The sequence below is a fragment of the Ixodes scapularis genome, unplaced genomic scaffold (assembly GCF_016920785.2).
Source record: "Ixodes scapularis isolate PalLabHiFi unplaced genomic scaffold, ASM1692078v2 PGA_scaffold3__209_contigs__length_174095766, whole genome shotgun sequence".
Taxonomy (NCBI): domain Eukaryota; kingdom Metazoa; phylum Arthropoda; class Arachnida; order Ixodida; family Ixodidae; genus Ixodes; species Ixodes scapularis.
The window spans coordinates 148,697,437-148,716,493 of record NW_024609868.1 but is presented as its reverse complement, the minus strand read 5'-3'; the positions used below and the strand labels follow the sequence as shown (position 1 = coordinate 148,716,493).

The following is a 19,057-nucleotide window of genomic DNA, read 5'->3' as shown; positions in this document are numbered from 1 at the left end:
TAAACGCGGTACAAATAAAATATAAAGCAAATGAAAAGCATATTGGGGTACACAAAGTTTTGCGCGTATTTTGCACAAGTTACACGAGGTTGAAGTACAGACAAATTATAGAAAAGCGTTTCGGAGGACACAAGAAGACATATCACTTGGGTGATCACATAGATCCGTATCAAAAATCTTAGGCAAGATATACCGTAACATAGTAAAGCCATAGTTAATTCTACGTCTAGGTAAAACAAAGGTGTCCTTTTCCCTGGTTGTATAAGGCGTATTGTGGGACACAGTAGAAAGAAATATATAAAAAAATATAATTGTTTGCTATTATTGTTTTCGTAAACATACACAAATCTATATTCAAATAAATTATATACAGCCACCATTTTAAATTGCAGGTAAGCCTGCCCGGCTGGCTAGTTATATGGAGCTTCTGTAATAGCACATAGCATTTTCTTTTGCTAGATCAGAAGCGTCTGAATATTGGATGCTGTGGTATTACCCCAGACAAAGAAACACTAGCTTGAATACGAATAAAAAAAAAAAACGCAATGCGGAGTTTTTTTTTTTTTTTTTTCAGGTAGAACATGTTTATTACATGAGGTAATTCCAACAACATTCGAAACGGCAAAACAGATCTCCTTTACGTGGACGTCCCATGTCATCGAGGCAGTAAAACTAACACGGAGATATGTAATGCGAATTCCACGGGGCGTTTTGGAGCGCGCCGGGATCAGTTGACCAGATCCGGACTGGAGCACACGATCCGAACGGGGTCGCGCCGCCTACGGATCTCCAGTGGAACATGACCACTGCTCCAGGATCGGCGGATGCCTTCCCGTCATTCAACTGCCCGGGAATCATCTTTCCCCGGCCGCCGGGGTCGTTTCGAAGACGTTTTCGCAATCGCGGCGCTAACACGTGTTCGACGCACGAGCGGCAGGAATGGCTCAGGCGCTTCTAGCAAAGATTGCCGCAATGCCCGTAGCGCGGCAAATACCTACTCTAATTCTCCTTCCTGGAAAACGAACCGGCTGTCGAGCCAAGGGGTGAGCAAGCGGCCATTACGAATTCTTCTCATGTCGAGACAATCTAGGAGCCCAGCCCGCGACGTGCATCTTCTTCTTCTGAGGCGAGATGGGCGAGATCAGGCGAGATTCCCCACGAGAAAGGAAGTCACGTGTGTGCGCCGAGGGCTGGCCCGGCTGGCTTCCGGTTGAATCCGCCGAAATCGTGGGAGCGACTTTTTTCGGATCCAGATCGAGATCTGGAGTGGGAGCTAATCCAAAACGACCAGTGAAACACGTCGGTCTCGATCCAGATCACCCAGTGAAATAGGCTCGCTCCAGAAAATTCGATCCCGGCACGCTCCAAAACGACCAGTGGAATTCGCCATAAAAGTTTCTACGTACTCGATGACGGTATCACTAAAAACTAAGGGCGTTGGGTGCATTACAAGTTTTTCTTTAGGACGAAATATTGCAGCTTCAGTTTTCATTTGTTTATTTTCAATGAGTTGACTAATGACCACTGCGCTAACAATGTAAATACTCGGTTAGCATTGTCAGTGAGTTGTTCAACGTCGGAGGAGGAAAAGGAAATGGCTCGTATACGCAAATACGCCGAACTTTGGACCCGACCGTAGCATTGTATAAACGTTTGCCCATCTGGAACTCTTCCTACGCTTCTTTGGAAACTCCACCCGTCATCCCGCCGTTTTTGAAACTTGGACTCGACCATAGCATTGTATAAATACCACCCGCGTTCATCTGTAAAAGTTCTTCCTGACTCCGGCCGGACTCCGGCCGAAACTTGGAAGAATAAATCGTCCATTGTTGCTGTTTTCACCAAGGGTTTTTTTCTTCTCAGTTATATACCCACGCCTTCGGCCTCCCGCCACCATGCCCGTTGTATATATATATATATATTAAACAAGAGTCGTCCACGGATGCTACCCTGAGATTGGAAATTTAAAGGGAATCGGAGCGAGAGTCTTTTATGACAAAATATTGTAATCCCGAGCCTAAATATGCTTTTTTCTAGTTGAGGGTCTTTCCTCGTAAGCCATAACGCTCGAGCTTAGCGAAAAGTATTTCATGATTTAGAGCATCAAATGCTTTACTAAAGTCAATAAAAATACCAATGATAAGACGTTGTAATTCAAAACAGTTCAAAATATAATATTTTGGGGCAAGCAAGGCATGTTTCGTCGATATATTTTGAGTAAACCCATGCTGTTGGCATGGCTATCGGATATTACATAGTGCTTGAAGCAAAACTTATTGAGGCGGCAACAAATCATCTGTTTGTACCGTTTAGAAACAAAAAACGGAAGTACAGATATTGGTCTATAGTTATCGAAGTCGTTATTATTTTCTTTTTTATAAATCACGGCTACCCTAGCTGGCAGCATAGCTGTTGGAAAGTGTCCTGTCATAAACCTTGCATTATAAATATGTGTCAGGCATGGTGTAATTATTCTCAAAGCATATTTAGCGGGCGACTTTGTATTTTATGGGAGTCAAGGCTATTCGTATCTATTCCATATTTGCAAATTAAAAAAAAAAAAACCTTATGCTCGTGAGTCGGTTTACAGACTATTAGGGAGTTTTAGCAGGTCGTTTCCACACGAACGGTTCGCCCTCGAACGCATCGGCGACGCCACTGCGCATGCGCGCGCGAGTCGTTTGGGGCGTCGGGAGGCTCTTCTCGTTCGTTTCTCCCATCCCGGCCGCTGGAGTCGTCCCCGCAACACAACCAGCACCGTTCACGACTCGGGTAAAAAAAAGATGGCGGTGGTTACGGCGACCGCCTTCACCGACCCAGCCGAGCGTTAGGCTTAGGACAGCGGGAGGCGATTTGCCGCCCTGTTACTCTGCTTCATTCGAGAGGTTAAACCAATTCATTTCGAGGACAGCTCACAATGGTAAGCGATCGCGAATGCTGTAAACTGCGCATGCTAGTAAATTTTTGCGATCGGCGGGCAGGCTAGCTGCCGTGGCGACCGCGAGCAGACGAAATGATTTGGTTCGACGGCACACAACGTGAACGATCGTTCAAGTTCAAGATGACGGAGACACACCACATACCTTTACGGTCGTTCAGATACCTTTTACTCTATCTAGCTTCGCAGTTCTTGAAATTCTGACCTGCAAATGTTACGTCGGCCGTCTCGTTTACATCAGTCGTACGCCGGAAACACGAGCCGCCACCATGCATGGTGTCCGCCACCGTCACCACGGATTTACACGTTGCAGAATGTTTCACATGTTTACTAGAAGATGGCGCCACCGTTAAACACGATCATCGTCATCGTTTACACAATCGCGCCACTTTCACAATTTACTAAAGTATGTCAAATTTGACGTACGGTTTCACGGAACGGACCAGCTGTACCGTTCGTGATTTCGGAACCGTGTGCTTGAAAAACGACTCGCTAAAACTTCCCGATTGATTTCGCCATCCTATCACTTAGAAAACCAGAAATGTCAGAATTGTAGTGGCTGCCACTTACAGTCGAAAAAAAATTGAATGAATTAGCAAGATCTGAACCCGATAACTCAATTCCGTTAACTGTTAAGCTCGTAATCACTTAAGTATTAGTATATCTATTCAGAAGCAGATTTAGACGCCTCTATTTTTCCTTGAGATTACTGGAAAAATGGTGACCAAGGAAAATATTTTAATATACACTTTTCGCCGATTTAATTTGCCTGTTCAGTCGGTTGCGTAAGGAGTTATATATATATATTCTGCTAGCAAGGTAGGATTTTTTTAATAAACATTGCAAATAATTTGCATTTTCTTTTTAACTGGTCTAATTAAACGTCTAGTCATCCAGGGTTTACGCGCACTTTTGTATGGTGTTATTTCTACAGTGGGAAAACATTCATTACATGCTGATGTGAAGAGCTCTAGAAACCTGTTAAAGACATCATCTGCAGCGGCCTCATTGGAAACAAGGCTCCAATCCACCAAGGAAATGCGACTCTCAAAAGGCCGAGTCTTTCCTGAGACATTAGCTGACGTCTCATTTTAACAATGTCGTTCGAACAAATTGTTTTTTTTTTTTCTCTACGTAAAAGGACAGGTAGGTGATCCATAAAATCGGCGGGAATATTGACTGGAAAAAGTTGGGTTGCTGTTATTAGCAATAATTAAATCTAAAATAGAACCAGGAGAAGCTGTAATGCGCTTTGGACTGTTAATTACATTTCGAAAACCCGTGGAATGAAGTGTGACTAACATTTGCTGCTGTATAGGCAACCTGCAATGCTGTTTGGTTTGGCGCCATCTAGCGACTGAGGCAAGAAATATTGGGTACCCCTGGGAGTGGCGGCTGCATTGTTCAAACATGAGCTATTACTCTGGTGGCGCCGCTTAGTCTAGTATCCGAAGCAAGAATTACTGGGTATCCCAGGAAGCCGTGATCGCGTAACGTGCCAGTAGAGCGGAGGCTACGGCCCTGGCGGGCCAATCGGAACGTGACGGCGTATCACCGGAGCGCGCCTCAACACCGAAGAAGGATTTGGGTTTTCGCCGCGTCATGCTACAATATGTGTGCGTTGCGCTCGCATACGTCGTGCATTTCGAAACCTTCGGCACGCAATGTGGGGCTTATCGTTCGCCGTTTGCTAAGTTACAACGAGACAGGGTATAACCGTGCCCTCTCACCCTGCTGGCGCCGCCTGGCCGTTGCCGGCTGCCTATTGGGCTGTTCTTACCCATATCAATATTAAAATCGTCAGCTATGATAGATAAATAGATTTTAGAACTAAATAAAAAAAAGTTCCGCGTTCAAATATCTAGAAAATTTCGCCGAAGTTCCCATGAGGTGGAATTGATAGACAACCGAAAATATATTACGCCCAGATTTCCCCGTAAGCATTTCAGTATCACAGGTGGAAAGAAAGTGGTCAGATAGCATATCACAGATATAGCTATTTTGTATCGGTATAGCAACGCCCCCGCCACGCGTTTCTGTGCGTATGATATGAAAACAATTATACCCTAATATACATACAACATCACTCTCAGCCCGATACCAAGTTTCAGACAAGAAAATGACATCGAAAGAACTCGAGGAACCCGTTAGATCGTCTCAGAGAACAGCTAGCTCATCAGCTTTATTCATGGCAAATTGCAAGTTAAAGTGTAGAACTTGAAAATATTTATTCGTATCTAGTGCCAGAGACGTATTAAACTGAGTAGGTGTAAAAAGAGGAGTGTCATCTTTGAGAGTATAAAGAATCGAGTACTAAATCTATGAAACAATGGCGCCACTCACGTCATTTTTGGACAAGTCAGTCAGGGAATAGATCCGGAGAACAATAGAGTCGTCTGTCTTCCGTGCGAAAACAGCGACATTCCTTGTCCACACATGCTTCCAAGTGACTCTTTTATTTCTAGAAATCGTAGCACCAAGAAGCTGTTTATTGTCTGGCATTATATGCTCATTGTCATAGACACGCTGGTCTGGTATTTCTAACCCGAGTTTAGAGGTATGCAGTTTCGGCTTCTTGGCAGCTGCCAGCAACACGTTTCGCTTTGACCTAGACATGAACCTGGCAATTATGTTGACTTCTTTTTTTTTTTTTTGGTTGGAACACTGGGGGCGATGTCAGTCTGAGCGAGCTGAAGTGGGGCTTGTATAGGCTCTGCTATTTTTAGACATGGGGTGTGATCTTACTTTGACAGTGGAAGGCAGGGCCTTAATCTCGGCGCTATTCAACCGGCTGTATTGTTCCAACTAAGAAATCCGTGCTTCAGCTTTCATCAACTTTGCTGTTAGGGTGTTGTTGTCTTTCTTTAGCTGGTCCGTTGCTGGTCCGTTAGAAAGAGTGAAAGTACCCGATGAGAGGCTTCACCGGTGTTGGGTGTGTGCATTGCCCAAACTTCGTTCGCGCTTTCTTCTCTGTTTTAAACTCCCAAACTTAATTAGAGCCACGGGCTTTAATGGCGACAGCCCCCGGTCATCGGGACACCATCACTCGGTTATAGGCTGCACGAACAACGACAGAAAACGTCGAATACTCTCCGAGGACCTGCGTTGCTTGCACGGAACCCGGTAAGTGCAGCTGCAATGTCTTTAAGCTCAATCGCTTTCCACATGACCCCGATTTCCGGCGGCAGTAAGTTGCGTCCCTAAACCGAAAATATATTTTCGGTTGTTGTAGCTGATAAGATCGAGTCAGGATCACCACCACTTCAAAATTTCAATATTGAAATAAATTCAGTTACAAAAATTTACAAGCTGAAACAGCAATTATCAGACAGCAAGAAAACTTGCACGCACCTTGCGAGCGTACCTTATGTTTATCGACGGTACCACGTTAAGTGCGGTGTGCGCAATATGTTCCTAGCACAGTCGAGAGGATGGCATTGGGAAAACGCCTTTTCGGTTTAGGGACGCAACCCACTGCCGCCGGATATCGAGGTCACGTGGAAAGCGATAGAGCTTAAAGGAGCGATGCAACAATATTTGTACTTTGCTCAAATACCGCTTAAAACGGATCCCTAACGTTAATGACCTATGAAACACGCGTTCGTTTTTCACCCGACGCAATAGAAGTCCCAGAAAAAATTTAAGAAAAACGAGCAGCGTTCACCCCCTCAACTCGCAGCCAGAACAAGCGGCCACGTGATCTGGAGCCGATTATGTGCCGCCAGTGTTGATCATAGCCACGCGCTGGGGTTGGCAAAGCGCAGGACACGCGCTGAGTTCCAGACATTGTTATGGCTCGGCTGTTGTCGTCGTTGCAGCGATTGGACACGGGTCACAACCCGAATGCTTCTTGAGCTAGCAATTGTCACGAGCCCAAGTCGAGTGCCCACGCAATGCTCGGGTCCAATCTATGAACCGCATTCAAATATCGTCACTTGGGTGTACTGCGATCCCCTCGTTATGTCATCAAACTTTGCAAAGGAGAGATTGAATGAAAATGATCGCTTTTGTCCTTGAAATTACACCGCAACAAAGGAGTGTCTTGGCCAATGGCGTTGCGTGTGAGTATCCTTGAATCCCAGGTGTGCCAGTGAGCTCGGCTAGAGAGAAAAACATTCCAACTGAATATCGTTGCACAGCTCCTTTAACGACATTGCAGCCGCACCTTCCGTGTTCGGTGCAAGCTACACAGGTCATCGGACAGTATTCGATACATTTTCTGTCGTTATTCGTGTACCCTATAACCCGGCGATGGTGTCCCAATGACCGGGGGACTGTCGCCATCAAAGCTCGTGGCTCTAATTGAGTTTGGAAATTTAATAGAGAGAAGAAAGCGCGAACAAAGTTCGGGCAATGCACACACCCAATACCGGCGAAGGCTCTCATCCGGGACTTTCACTCTTTCTAACGGACCGGCAAGAGGGAAAGCGTAGCCCTTGCCCCTTTTTTCTCTCGCCCTCTTTCAGTAAAACGGTCTATATATCATCCTCCTCAAGAGAAAGGGATGGAAATAATTCCCTCTCTCCGGCAACGGATGAACTGCTTTTAATCTCTCCGATGGCGGGGGTTTGGAGTGGAACGAATATTAACATGGGCCCGCACATCTGCTTTAGTTTGAATTTACACTCGAAGACGACTCGTACGTCGAAACGTGAAGCGAGCGACTTGAGGTGATATGCAGTGCTGTGCGTGTACGGAATGACAGCGATTTGTTTCCGGCGTGGTCGAGGTGTAGAGGGAGGTGTGTTGTAGCAGGTGAAAAGCCTCTTTAGAGTATTCCCCAAGTCTTACTTGTAGCCCGCTTTCATCAGTCTATCTACCTGGAGGCTGACGGTGTGTGTGGCGAGATGGGAGCAGGACCTGGTTTAACTTCATAACCCCTTTTAAAGGGGTAGGAAACGAAATGACGTGAGGGCGAGCCCTGTGAACCAGTGTTGGAGGTAACGCGTTACTAGTAACGACGTTACTGGTAACGCGTTACATTTTTCGCTAACGCAGTAACGTACTCGTTAGGGTTCTGAATGACTAACGAGTAAAGTATTTCCGTTACTTTTTTACGGTATCGGCTGTCAAATTTCGGTACTCGTTACTCGTTACTTTTGACCAAAACTGGTGAAATCCTGCACGAGCTTATCTCAAAATCCTGCACCAGCTTATCGCTGCACGGAACCAGCATCCGTCACAGTAAAGATTAAAAAAAAAAAAAACTCACTTCTCGCAGGCGAAAAAAACCTTCGGCTACCAGCTAATTCCGTTCATCCTCTTTTTTTTTTTCGTAGTGTCACCACCCGCAAGACTTGAACGAACGACTGTGTTACAGCCTCCTCCCCTCCCTCCTCTCCCCCCCCCCCCCCCCCCTGTTTTGTGCAGCAGAAGTGGACAGCGGGGGGGGGGGGGGGGGGGGAGCCGTGGAGCAACATTTGTTTACAACAGTGGAAGCTATTTGCTCAATTCTCTATTTTCAAAAAAAAAACAAAAAACATCCTTTGTGGAATATTTTTACCCTCGCTCTCCCCCTCGCTGCCTGAAAGTTCCTGACCCACTTTTGTGCACAGCAGAATCTTTCGCCTGATTAGTCTTTAATTCCCTAAGGTCATGATAAAAATATTTAAAAAAAAAGTTTTAAACCTGGAAAGAAAACTTACAAACACGAAACCTTTTTTTTTTTCTTTTTTTTTTCACAGAAAAACTAAGAGCTACTGCTGGTAAGAGGCAGCAAGTGATTATAGCCAGTGTGCTGGTAACCGGTGTCCTGTTCGAGATAGTGAAGTAAATCAGTCTCTGGTAATAGTATGAACCGGACTGTTACTAAAACCGGCGTACAGATGAGGGGTGTTGGTTGGCTGGTTGTGTTCCTGCAGTCCTCGTTCGCATGCTGTAGTTTATAAAAGCCGATTGACTACCATCTCAGACTCATTCTGCGCGTGAGATGGGCATGAATAACGAAAGTCCGTCGCCATGGCCAGCAGGTGTGAATGAAATGTATCAACTAAAGGAGACAGAATCAGGTAATTTACAGTTTCAATGCCTAATCTGCATGCCGAAAATTAAGCTGCTTCGCGCATCAAAATACTATAAAACCCACTCTGTAAATTTTTATCTTTATCCAAGCTTGTTAAGGAGGCTTATCATACATCTCTGCCAAACATATGTACTTGAACAGAAAAGTAAAGTAAAAGTAACGTTCGTTATTTTTGAAAAGTAACGGTAACGGTATATCGTTACGTTTGTAAAAGAGTAACCTAGCTCGATAACGCGTTACTTTTTACCAAAATAACGAGTAACGCTATTTCGTTACTTTTTTTCGGTAACGGGCACAACACTGCTGTGAACCTTGCTTCAAGGTCAGCCAGCGAAAAACGCAATGCGTATTGTGCTCGTGACGTCAATAGTTCATGCACGGTCAAGGGCATTGTAGTTACTATCCTTGCAGATTGGTGGCGTCAACGCGTGTCAATCTCTCCTAGTAGTCATATCCGTGGGCGAGCGATTCAGGTTGCTGCTTCGAAGCTTTCTTCCGCAGTACGAGCGCTCGCGCTAGAAATGCATGTCTCAAAGCCAGCAGCGCGGCCTAGCTCGCGCTTGTAGCTTTGGCTGCAGTCTCAGGTTATTGGTGAGGGGAGCATAGTAAAGGCGTCAGCCTTCTCCACCAAGTCATATCCAGGACTAAGTAACTCCACGAGCGAGACATACTGCCGTGAACTGGCGATGCTTCTTAGGAACTCATGACGTCGCGGCATTACAACAGAGCGTTACAGACCGCCATTACACGCAATTTTGAAATCTGCTCATTCGTTTTAAATTCAGGTTTTGTTTTACTTCTGTGCCGCGAGTCAAGAAACACTAGTCTAGTCCTCTGTTTCTAGGCTGCCGGCCCAACATAGACCACATCTAAACAAAGAAATAAGGGCAAGACCTTTCGTTTCCGTACCCCTTCAAATTGTATCCGAGCGATATCGGAATCCATCCGAGGTCCGAGCAACACAGGCCCGGTTCTGTTTCTCTCATGGCAATATCTCCGCCGAGTGACAGCGTAATGCCCACTTTTCCAAGGTATCTTCGCGTTATACCTACGTGGGAGACCAAGCTGAACTCTCAAGTCACTTTTTACCGGCCTCATATTACGGCTCCCGCATCTGAAATCAACTCGCTCCAACGTTCACTCACTCGGACAAACAAGAACGAACAACGCATCCGACAAGCCCCGGCCCAGTTGGGGCAAGCACTGCCTTGGTGCTGCCATCTTGATTATGACATCACGTATTTGGTTGTGTCACGTGCCGAGTAGTCATAGTCGAGTATTATGGCGGCGGCCTGGAATCGAGTGAGGAATGGTCACTTCGGTGTGCGGACCGGAACTCGATTTATCGCTTTAAGCTCCTCTACTTGGTTGGAAAAGGCGCACCTCTTATCTTTGTGGATGACTTCAAACCGGAAGTGTATTTTAACATTCTCTCTTTCCCTCTCATTAATGATAGCAGCAGACGCCCCGCGCTTGGACGTGCTCATCATCTGCGTTCCAAAAACGTGTGACTTTTCAGTGTCTGTTCCTTTTTTTTTTTAATACTGTCTTGCTTCATGTTTCTAAATTTTCTTTTGACGTGATGAAGGGGAAAACTACGTGTTTCAAACTGGTAAGCGACAAGAGGGACAGCCCGAATTCCTTGGTCACTGGATAATTACTCTCAAAAGTTTCGCGACTTATCCGGTCGGGTACCAAAAGAACGAATTATATTAAACTGAAAGCCGTCGGGAACAAAATTTGAGCATCTTTGTAGCCGTTCTTTTCTGTGCGCAGCGCAACTATTCTGTTTCTGTTTTAACGAGAAACGGTTAAGGAGCTCGTGTAGAAGAAAAGCCGATGTCAGTGGCGTGACGGGAAAATCCTGATTGGTCGATAGGGCTATGACGTCACAGCCACATGACCTCGCGCTGGAACTTCAAACAACCCACAACGCTCACGTGAAACGTGACGTCACGCTTTGAAATGGAAGTGATTAAAAACATGACATACAATTCGAATGAAAAGTCGCTGGATTCTCAAATGATTTCACTTTGCAAAGTGATATATTAGCCTTAAAAAAAAATTTCAAGAATTTTAGGCGGTTTTCGATTACGACTTTTTGGTTGCGAACCAGACATGCTGACTAGACCATATTCGCCGTACTTCCTGCTCCTTCGCAGGAAGAGCTCGACGAACGAATGAGAAGATGTGGTCGAAATTCTTCCTGGCAAATGTGCGTGACTGTCTTTTAAAGCGAAAGCCTTAATTTGTCCCATTGAACGACATATCGGAGTAAATGGCCATAAAATGTGACTGAGCGGCACGCGCCGCTCAATCGTATCCTCAAAGACGTCCCTCGTCCTTGCGGTTGTCCTAGAAGTCGTCCTAGACCTCTAGGACGACCTCACTTGTCAAACACGTAATAAAACAAGCGACGTCGGCGTCGTTGTTGTTATGCCCGAAAGATGGTAATAAAAATACGTCATCAAGCGTCATCAGCGTGATGCCATCAAACGTCATCATACGTAATCACCGTGATGTCACCGCCGGAGCATTATGTGCAAAAGGTGCGCTTCGGACTTCATCTGTGCTGGTCGTGCGCTTCGTGCGATGGACTGTGATGCGACCGTTGCCACATCTCCGGCAAATACGCCACAGCCTCCTTAAGTGTCCTCCTCTAGGCGTCGTTGTCGACGTCGTCCTAGCCGTCGTGCTATAAGCATCGTTCTCGACGTCGTCCTAGACGTCGTCCTTAAGGTTGCCCTAGTGGTTGCTTTAGAAGTCGTCCGAGAAGTTGTCCGAGACGTCGTCCTAGAGGTCGCCCTAGAAGTCGTCCTAGATGCCGTTCTTGACGTCGCACGTTGTCTTAGATATCGTCCTTAAGGTCGTCCTAGACGTCGTGCTTCGCCTTTCTACACGAAAGCAGTCTTAAGTGTATTCGTTTGATTTTTTTTTCTTTTAGGCGACTGTGATGTTCCAGTTTCCGACCTACATCCAAAAGCTGGTGAAGAGTCCCCTTTTGGAGAAGTACGACGTCAGCAGTGTTCGGATTCTCTACAGCGGTGGCAGTTCAATGCCATCTGTTGTCGTACGCGCCGTAAGAACCAAGCTTAATATCAAGGCCCTAAAACAAGGTAACCACACTGTTAGTTCATGAAAGTTTTGCCGTGTTCGTGACCGTCCTAATTGTTTCGCAGTGCTGATCAAATGCCAACCAAAATGTCATGCGTGGCGTTTATTGGATGTATATTTGTTTCCGAATCTAGTTATTATCGAAGCTTGTGCGAATCACATGCTTAATTGCACAAGCTGTGTTATTTTAGCTTGTGCGAATCTGCCACAAATCTAGTCATGAAACAAATTATGTACTACAAATTCTTCGTAGACACTTAAACGACTTCGGGGTGCATATTCGCTAATTTTGGGAGCTCTACCCATAAATAAAAGATGTTTTACTTATGTGATGAATATAGGTAATAATTATTAACCTGATGTCCTAGCATGATTAAACAGATGCGTTCGCCTTTTCCGTTTTTTAGCTTAAAAACGAAAGCCTACGAAGACCCTATGTGCTCTTGTTTGTCGGACCGTAGAAAGTAAGGGGGGGGGGGGTGTTAGCGTAAAACGTACACTACTTCCTTTTCCCCACCTCCCGTCTCCCTCCTACGGTATGACCAACACTAGCAAGCCTAATGCCATCAACTTCATCAAGTGATATTACACCTACAGTGTGCTTGACGAAGTATCTTAGCCATGCAAGCTTTGCCTGTTACCCACTCTGGCGATCATGATATAAGATAAGGTCAAACTTACGCAATTATACAAAACGTATAGAGTGGGAGTGACAAATTATGAAACGATTATGATTCACTTGGCAATAATTAATAAAAAACTTTCAAATTACTTTTTTTCTTATGCGCTTTTTTAAATGGACTAAGCGTTCATTCAAACAGATTCAGTTGTCGCTTAGATGTTTATTGGCTACTTTGTTACACTTGGAAGCAAACGTTTACCGTTGACTATAAAATATCGATATTACTTGGATCCTAAATTATTAATTCATGGTCACAATAAGGTGTAGGTTAGCCCACTACTTTATTTCCTCTTATTTAAATGACAAAGAAACAAAATCGTGTGTGAAGAATACAAACGATAATTTGTCATCGATTTAAATATAGTCGAAGTGGATAACGTTATCACGCTTACAAAGGACGAGATCACAACTCACTATACCGGGCTGAATATCCGCCCTCAGAGACACTACCTTCAGCTGGAGGAAGGGTAAATTAAGTAATGCGAAGGGAATTTCCAAAACGTTGTAAGTTCGACAAGCGACGATAGCGTTGTTACCACCGTACTCACTTACAAACCATTCATATCTTCGTACCCAGGGTACGGATTGACCGAAACCTGTGGAACAGTATCACTCACCCCTTTCAACTCCGAAGATGCTGAAAGTATAGGCAAACCTCTCGCGATGACACGCATAAAAGTAAGTAAACTTTTTTTTTTTTTTTTGCAGTAGGAAAAACTTGCTCTTTTTTTTTACCAGGTGGTGGACGTGAATACGGGAATGAAGCTAGGACCCCGTGAGCACGGGGAGATACGCGTAAAGGGACCAACTTGCGTGAGCGGATACCTCAACAATCCGGAAGCCACCGCCAAGCTGTATGACTCGGAAGGGTTTCTTCACACTGGTACTGAAATTTTCGTAGTGAGTTGAGTAGCTGTGCACAATAAGAAATTTGTTGCGTCTAGTTTTGTGCAAAGCCAGTCCTTGGGAGAGACCATTTATATTCGTAAAGGTGAACGACGTTTGGATGATTTCCATGCCCACAAATGATACCGTGTATTGCATGCCAGTGATTCAATGCTTCGAAAATAGTTTTACAACCCGGATATGACGAACTGAAATCCGAACCCATGTCCGAGGCACAATGTATACTGTTCAATCAAACGTTGCGTCTACTACAGTGTCTAAAGCAGGGTTAATGCAATTTCTGGAAGAACGGGCAGAAGCAATTATTTACGTTAATGAACTAAAGGACAACGGTCAAAAACGAAACAAAAATAAATTACTGGTATCGCTTTACTGACACGATATGTGATCACAGCCGAAATATTACGTCAAAGTGAGGCCGGGCAATCCACTAAGCCGATTTTAAAGAAGCGAGCAGCTACTCTTTAGCGGACGGCAAGCGGGTTAACTTTTAGTCAAGGAACACTGGCGCAGCAGCCTTGTGACGTCAGATCGCGGCCATACGACTGTTGATCAATCCTACCATTCCTCTAGCAGATAGTTTCGGTTTCGCTATTGACGCCCGAAACCAAACTTTGAGCCGTGATATGTATAAAACTACACTCAATATTGAAAACAAAATATATTTTACCTTGTAAGTTAGGGACACTTGTTTAGCTAAAAATAGTCACAAAGTCAAATTTTAAAAGAAAATATTAACCAGAGTTCTCCTTTAAAGGAGATCCGAACAACGACCATCCATAGACTAAGCTCTGTAGTCCTGCAGCATTCAAGTTTTGGAAGCGCCTCTTGCGAGACAAATTTACTATTTTTCGGTCGCGTTTCGGCTGCTTTTGGTTGCACGTCAATGCGCTTTTTCACGTTGCTACCTACACTAAGCTGGCAGAATCGAATTGGGGGATAAAAAAAATTGGAAAAATTACAACAAAATCAAGAAAGCTACTTGAAAAGTATTCTTTTTTTTTTGACAGGACAAGGCTAGCTGCGTTTTTATTTTCAATATTTTACTTGGGTTTTTTCTTTTAGACGCTCGATCACCGCGCGTGAACAGAAGCCGACGCAGGCTTGTAAATGACCGTGACTAGTGCGCGATCGAACGCAGCATGTGACGCCTTGCGCTCGATGGAAGCATCACCTGGTCGCGCTTACGGGCGCGTTCGTGCTCCCTGGCTATGAAAAACAGGTAAATTGACTTTTTCGGAAATATGTGGTGCCCTCGGCATCTGCTCTGCCCATTCTGTTTTACTGCTTATGTGATGCGTAAAGCATCACAATGCTAGAGCATTGTGACGTTCAGATGGACGGCAGCTGAAATTGTCCAAGAAGCGAAGACGAAGTTGACATTGGTTTAACAACTCGGGATTTCAGAACGCAGAGAAGGCAGAAGGGAAGGAAAACAGAGTATGTGTGACGACCTTTTCCGCTGCTTTACTTTTGTGTGTGTGTTCTCAGCTACTAATGATAGAAAAGAATGAATCGTGGCGCTACCAGGATATATACGAAGCGTTTGAGCCTGCACGAACGTACATTCGAACAGCCCCACAATTCCCTTCGTTGCAAAGCCTCTCGGGAGTTCTCCGAAAGGTCTATTGAAGAAGGACTATTGGTAATCGAGTCCGGATATCAGCAATTAAGCGAAACTTCAGTGGGAGTGTCACGATTGTGAACTGGAGGAGGAAAGAGAAGACGAGAAGGAGACCAAGGCGTGGTGTGGGGAAGAAAGAAAAAAGAAGAGGTGTGGAACGAGCATCAAGAGGAACGAGACAGCACTGGTCCGGTGGACAGCACGGCGACTTCGGCTACGCTCCGGAGGAAGTCCACCCGTGGCCCGCTCCCGGGAGTCCACCGTTAACCAACGGGGCGACTTCGGCTACGCTCCGGAGGAAGTCCACCCGTGGCCCGCTCCCGGGAGTCCACCGTTAACCAACGGGGCGACTTCGGCTACGCTCCGGAGGAAGTCCACCCGTGGCCCGCTCCCGGGAGTCCACCGTTAACCAACGGGGCGACTTCGGCTACGCTCCGGAGGAAGTCCACCCGTGGCCCGCTCCCGGGAGTCCACCGTTAACCAACGGGGCGACTTCGGCTACGCTCCGGAGGAAGCCCACCCGAGGCCCGCTCCCGGGAGTCCACCGTTAACCAACGGGGCGACTTCGGCTACGCTCCGGAGGAAGTCCACCCGTGGCCCGCTCCCGGGAGTCCACCGTTAACCAACGGGGCGACTTCGGCTACGCTCCGGAGGAAGTCCACCCGTGGCCCGCTCCCGGGAGTCCACCGTTAACCAACGGGGCGACTTCGGCTACGCTCCGGAGGAAGTCCACCCGTGGCCCGCTCCCGGGAGTCCACCGTTAACCAACGGGGCGACTTCGGCTACGCTCCGGAGGAAGTCCACCCGTGGCCCGCTCCCGGGAGTCCACCGTTAACCAACGGGGCGACTTCGGCTACGCTCCGGAGGAAGTCCACCCGTGGCCCGCTCCCGGGAGTCCACCGTTAACCAACGGGGCGACTTCGGCTACGCTCCGGAGGAAGCCCACCCGAGGCCCGCTCCCGGGAGTCCACCGTTAACCAACGGGGCGACTTCGGCTACGCTCCGGAGGAAGTCCACCCGTGGCCCGCTCCCGGGAGTCCACCGTTAACCAACGGGGCGACTTCGGCTACGCTCCGGAGGAAGTCCACCCGTGGCCCGCTCCCGGGAGTCCACCGTTAACCAACGGGGCGACTTCGGCTACGCTCCGGAGGAAGTCCACCCGTGGCCCGCTCCCGGGAGTCCACCGTTAACCAACGGGGCGACTTCGGCTACGCTCCGGAGGAAGCCCACCCGTGGCCCGCTCCCGGGAGTCCACCGTTAACCAACGGGGCGACTTCGGCTACGCTCCGGAGGAAGTCCACCCGTGGCCCGCTCCCGGGAGTCCACCGTTAACCAACGGGGCGACTTCGGCTACGCTCCGGAGGAAGTCCACCCGTGGCCCGCTCCCGGGAGTCCACCGTTAACCAACGGGGCGACTTCGGCTACGCTCCGGAGGAAGTCCACCCGTGGCCCGCTCCCGGGAGTCCACCGTTAACCAACGGGGCGACTTCGGCTACGCTCCGGAGGAAGTCCACCCGTGGCCCGCTCCCGGGAGTCCACCGTTAACCAACGGGGCGACTTCGGCTACGCTCCGGAGGAAGTCCACCCGTGGCCCGCTCCCGGGAGTCCACCGTTAACCAACGGGGCGACTTCGGCTACGCTCCGGAGGAAGCCCACCCGAGGCCCGCTCCCGGGAGTCCACCGTTAACCAACGGGGCGACTTCGGCTACGCTCCGGAGGAAGTCCACCCGTGGCCCGCTCCCGGGAGTCCACCGTTAACCAACGGCGCGACTTCGGCTACGCTCCGGAGGAAGCCCACCCGAGGCCCGCTCCCGGGAGTCCACCGTTAACCAACGGGGCGACTTCGGCTACGCTCCGGAGGAAGTCCACCCGTGGCCCGCTCCCGGGAGTCCACCGTTAACCAACGGGGCGACTTCGGCTACGCTCCGGAGGAAGTCCACCCGTGGCCCGCTCCCGGGAGTCCACCGTTAACCAACGGGGCGACTTCGGCTACGCTCCGGAGGAAGTCCACCCGTGGCCCGCTCCCGGGAGTCCACCGTTAACCAACGGGGCGACTTCGGCTACGCTCCGGAGGAAGTCCACCCGTGGCCCGCTCCCGGGAGTCCACCGTTAACCAACGGGGCGACTTCGGCTACGCTCCGGAGGAAGTCCACCCGTGGCCCGCTCCCGGGAGTCCACCGTTAACCAACGGGGCGACTTCGGCTACGCTCCGGAGGAAGTCCACCCGTGGCCCGCTCCCGGGAGTCCACCGTTAACCAACGGGGCGACTTCGGCTACGCTCCGGAGGAAGTCCACCCGTGGCCCGCTCCCGGGAGTCCACCGTTAACCAACGGGGCGACTTCGGCTACGCTCCGGAGGAAGTCCACCCGTGGCCCGCTCCCGGGAGTCCACCGTTAACCAACGGGGCGACTTCGGCTACGCTCCGGAGGAAGCCCACCCGAGGCCCGCTCCCGGGAATCTACCGAGATCAACCAACGAGGCGTCCTCCGTCAGAGCGGCAAGATGATGTTCTTCCCCAAGGAAAGAGACCTGGGAGCGCACCAGAGCCGGAACACTTCAAGGTTGTGAGTGCTAGGGATTGAGACTTGGGTCTAGGGGACTAAGACAATACTGTACCGTACGGTTTCTGATGCCTTTCGCTTTGTTTATTTATGTAAATACGTGTACATACGGTGAAATTTCGTAACCTAGCTGTTCGTCCGGGTCCTCTTATTTCGGGGTTCGTCTCGGTTGAACTTGAAAAATTGGCGAGCCTGCCAGGATCCCTTTTTTCCCATCAAATTTTTGCTTGAATCACGTCGACCGGGACACCTAGGGATCTGTGAAACCGGACGTAACAATATGGAAAACGACAGATTGATCGCGGCCGGGGAAAAGTCAGGTTATGTAGGGGAAGAATTGAAGAAATGGGTTGAGGATGAAAAGGCTAGTGCTCGAGAAGAAAGGGCAAGGGCAAGACAGGAACGGGAGTTGGAGGGAGAACTGTTGGAAAAAGAACGAGAGGTTCTACAACTTAGACTAGCGGTACAGGAAGGAGCGGCGTCGGGTCGCGAAAGGATCCGAGGCGATGGGGAAGGTGCGCCGCCAGGACACGGACACCAATTTAGTCCTCACAAGTTGATTCCCCAATTTAATGAAGACCGAGATGATTTAGACGCGTATCTACAGCGTTTCGAACGCACCGCGACGGGTCTCGACTGGCCCCAGCAAAAGTGGGCCACGACGTTCAGTCTTTGCTTGTCCGGGGAAGCACTGACGGTAGTTGGCCGCCTGTCCCGAGCAGACGCGCTAGATTACGCGAAAGTCAAGCTTGCACTCATGCAAAGATTCAGGTACACTAAAGAAGGCTACAGGGAAAGGTTTCGCGAAGCTAAACCGGAAAACGGAGAAACGAGGAGGCAGTTCGCCGCCCGGCTTGCAGGGTATTTCGACAGGTGGATCGAGATCGCTGGAGTGGAGAGGACATTCGAGGCCCTCCGAGACAGCGTATTAGTGGAGCAGTTCTTACTCAGTTGCTCTAGCCGTTTGTCGGTATTTCTACGTGAACGAGACTGCAAAACCTTAGATGAGGTAGCATCCAAAGCGGATCTATATCTAGAGGCCCAGTTGCAAACAGGGGCGAGCAGGCCGAAGATGGAGGATTGCACCAAGAAGTCGAGTGCTGGAGAGACAGACAAAGCGACGAGCGGTGCAAGCAGAAAAACCATCCGATGCTTCCTCTGTAATAAGGTCGGCCACAAGGCAGAAAATTGCAAGAACCGCCCGCCTACG

The 19,057-nt window shown here is 48.3% G+C and overlaps 1 protein-coding gene across 1 annotated transcript in view; it reads left to right on the top strand.

Moving 5' to 3' along the window:
* Positions 1–19,057, top strand: part of LOC8027513 (4-coumarate--CoA ligase 1) — an 88,391-nt gene that overhangs the window by 45,048 nt on the left and 24,286 nt on the right. The window contains exons 6-8 of the mRNA XM_029995824.2: positions 11,905–12,076; positions 13,334–13,434; positions 13,495–13,639. Coding sequence (XP_029851684.2) covers positions 11,905–12,076; positions 13,334–13,434; positions 13,495–13,639 — 418 coding nt within the window. The remainder of the gene's footprint in view (positions 1–11,904; positions 12,077–13,333; positions 13,435–13,494; positions 13,640–19,057) is intronic.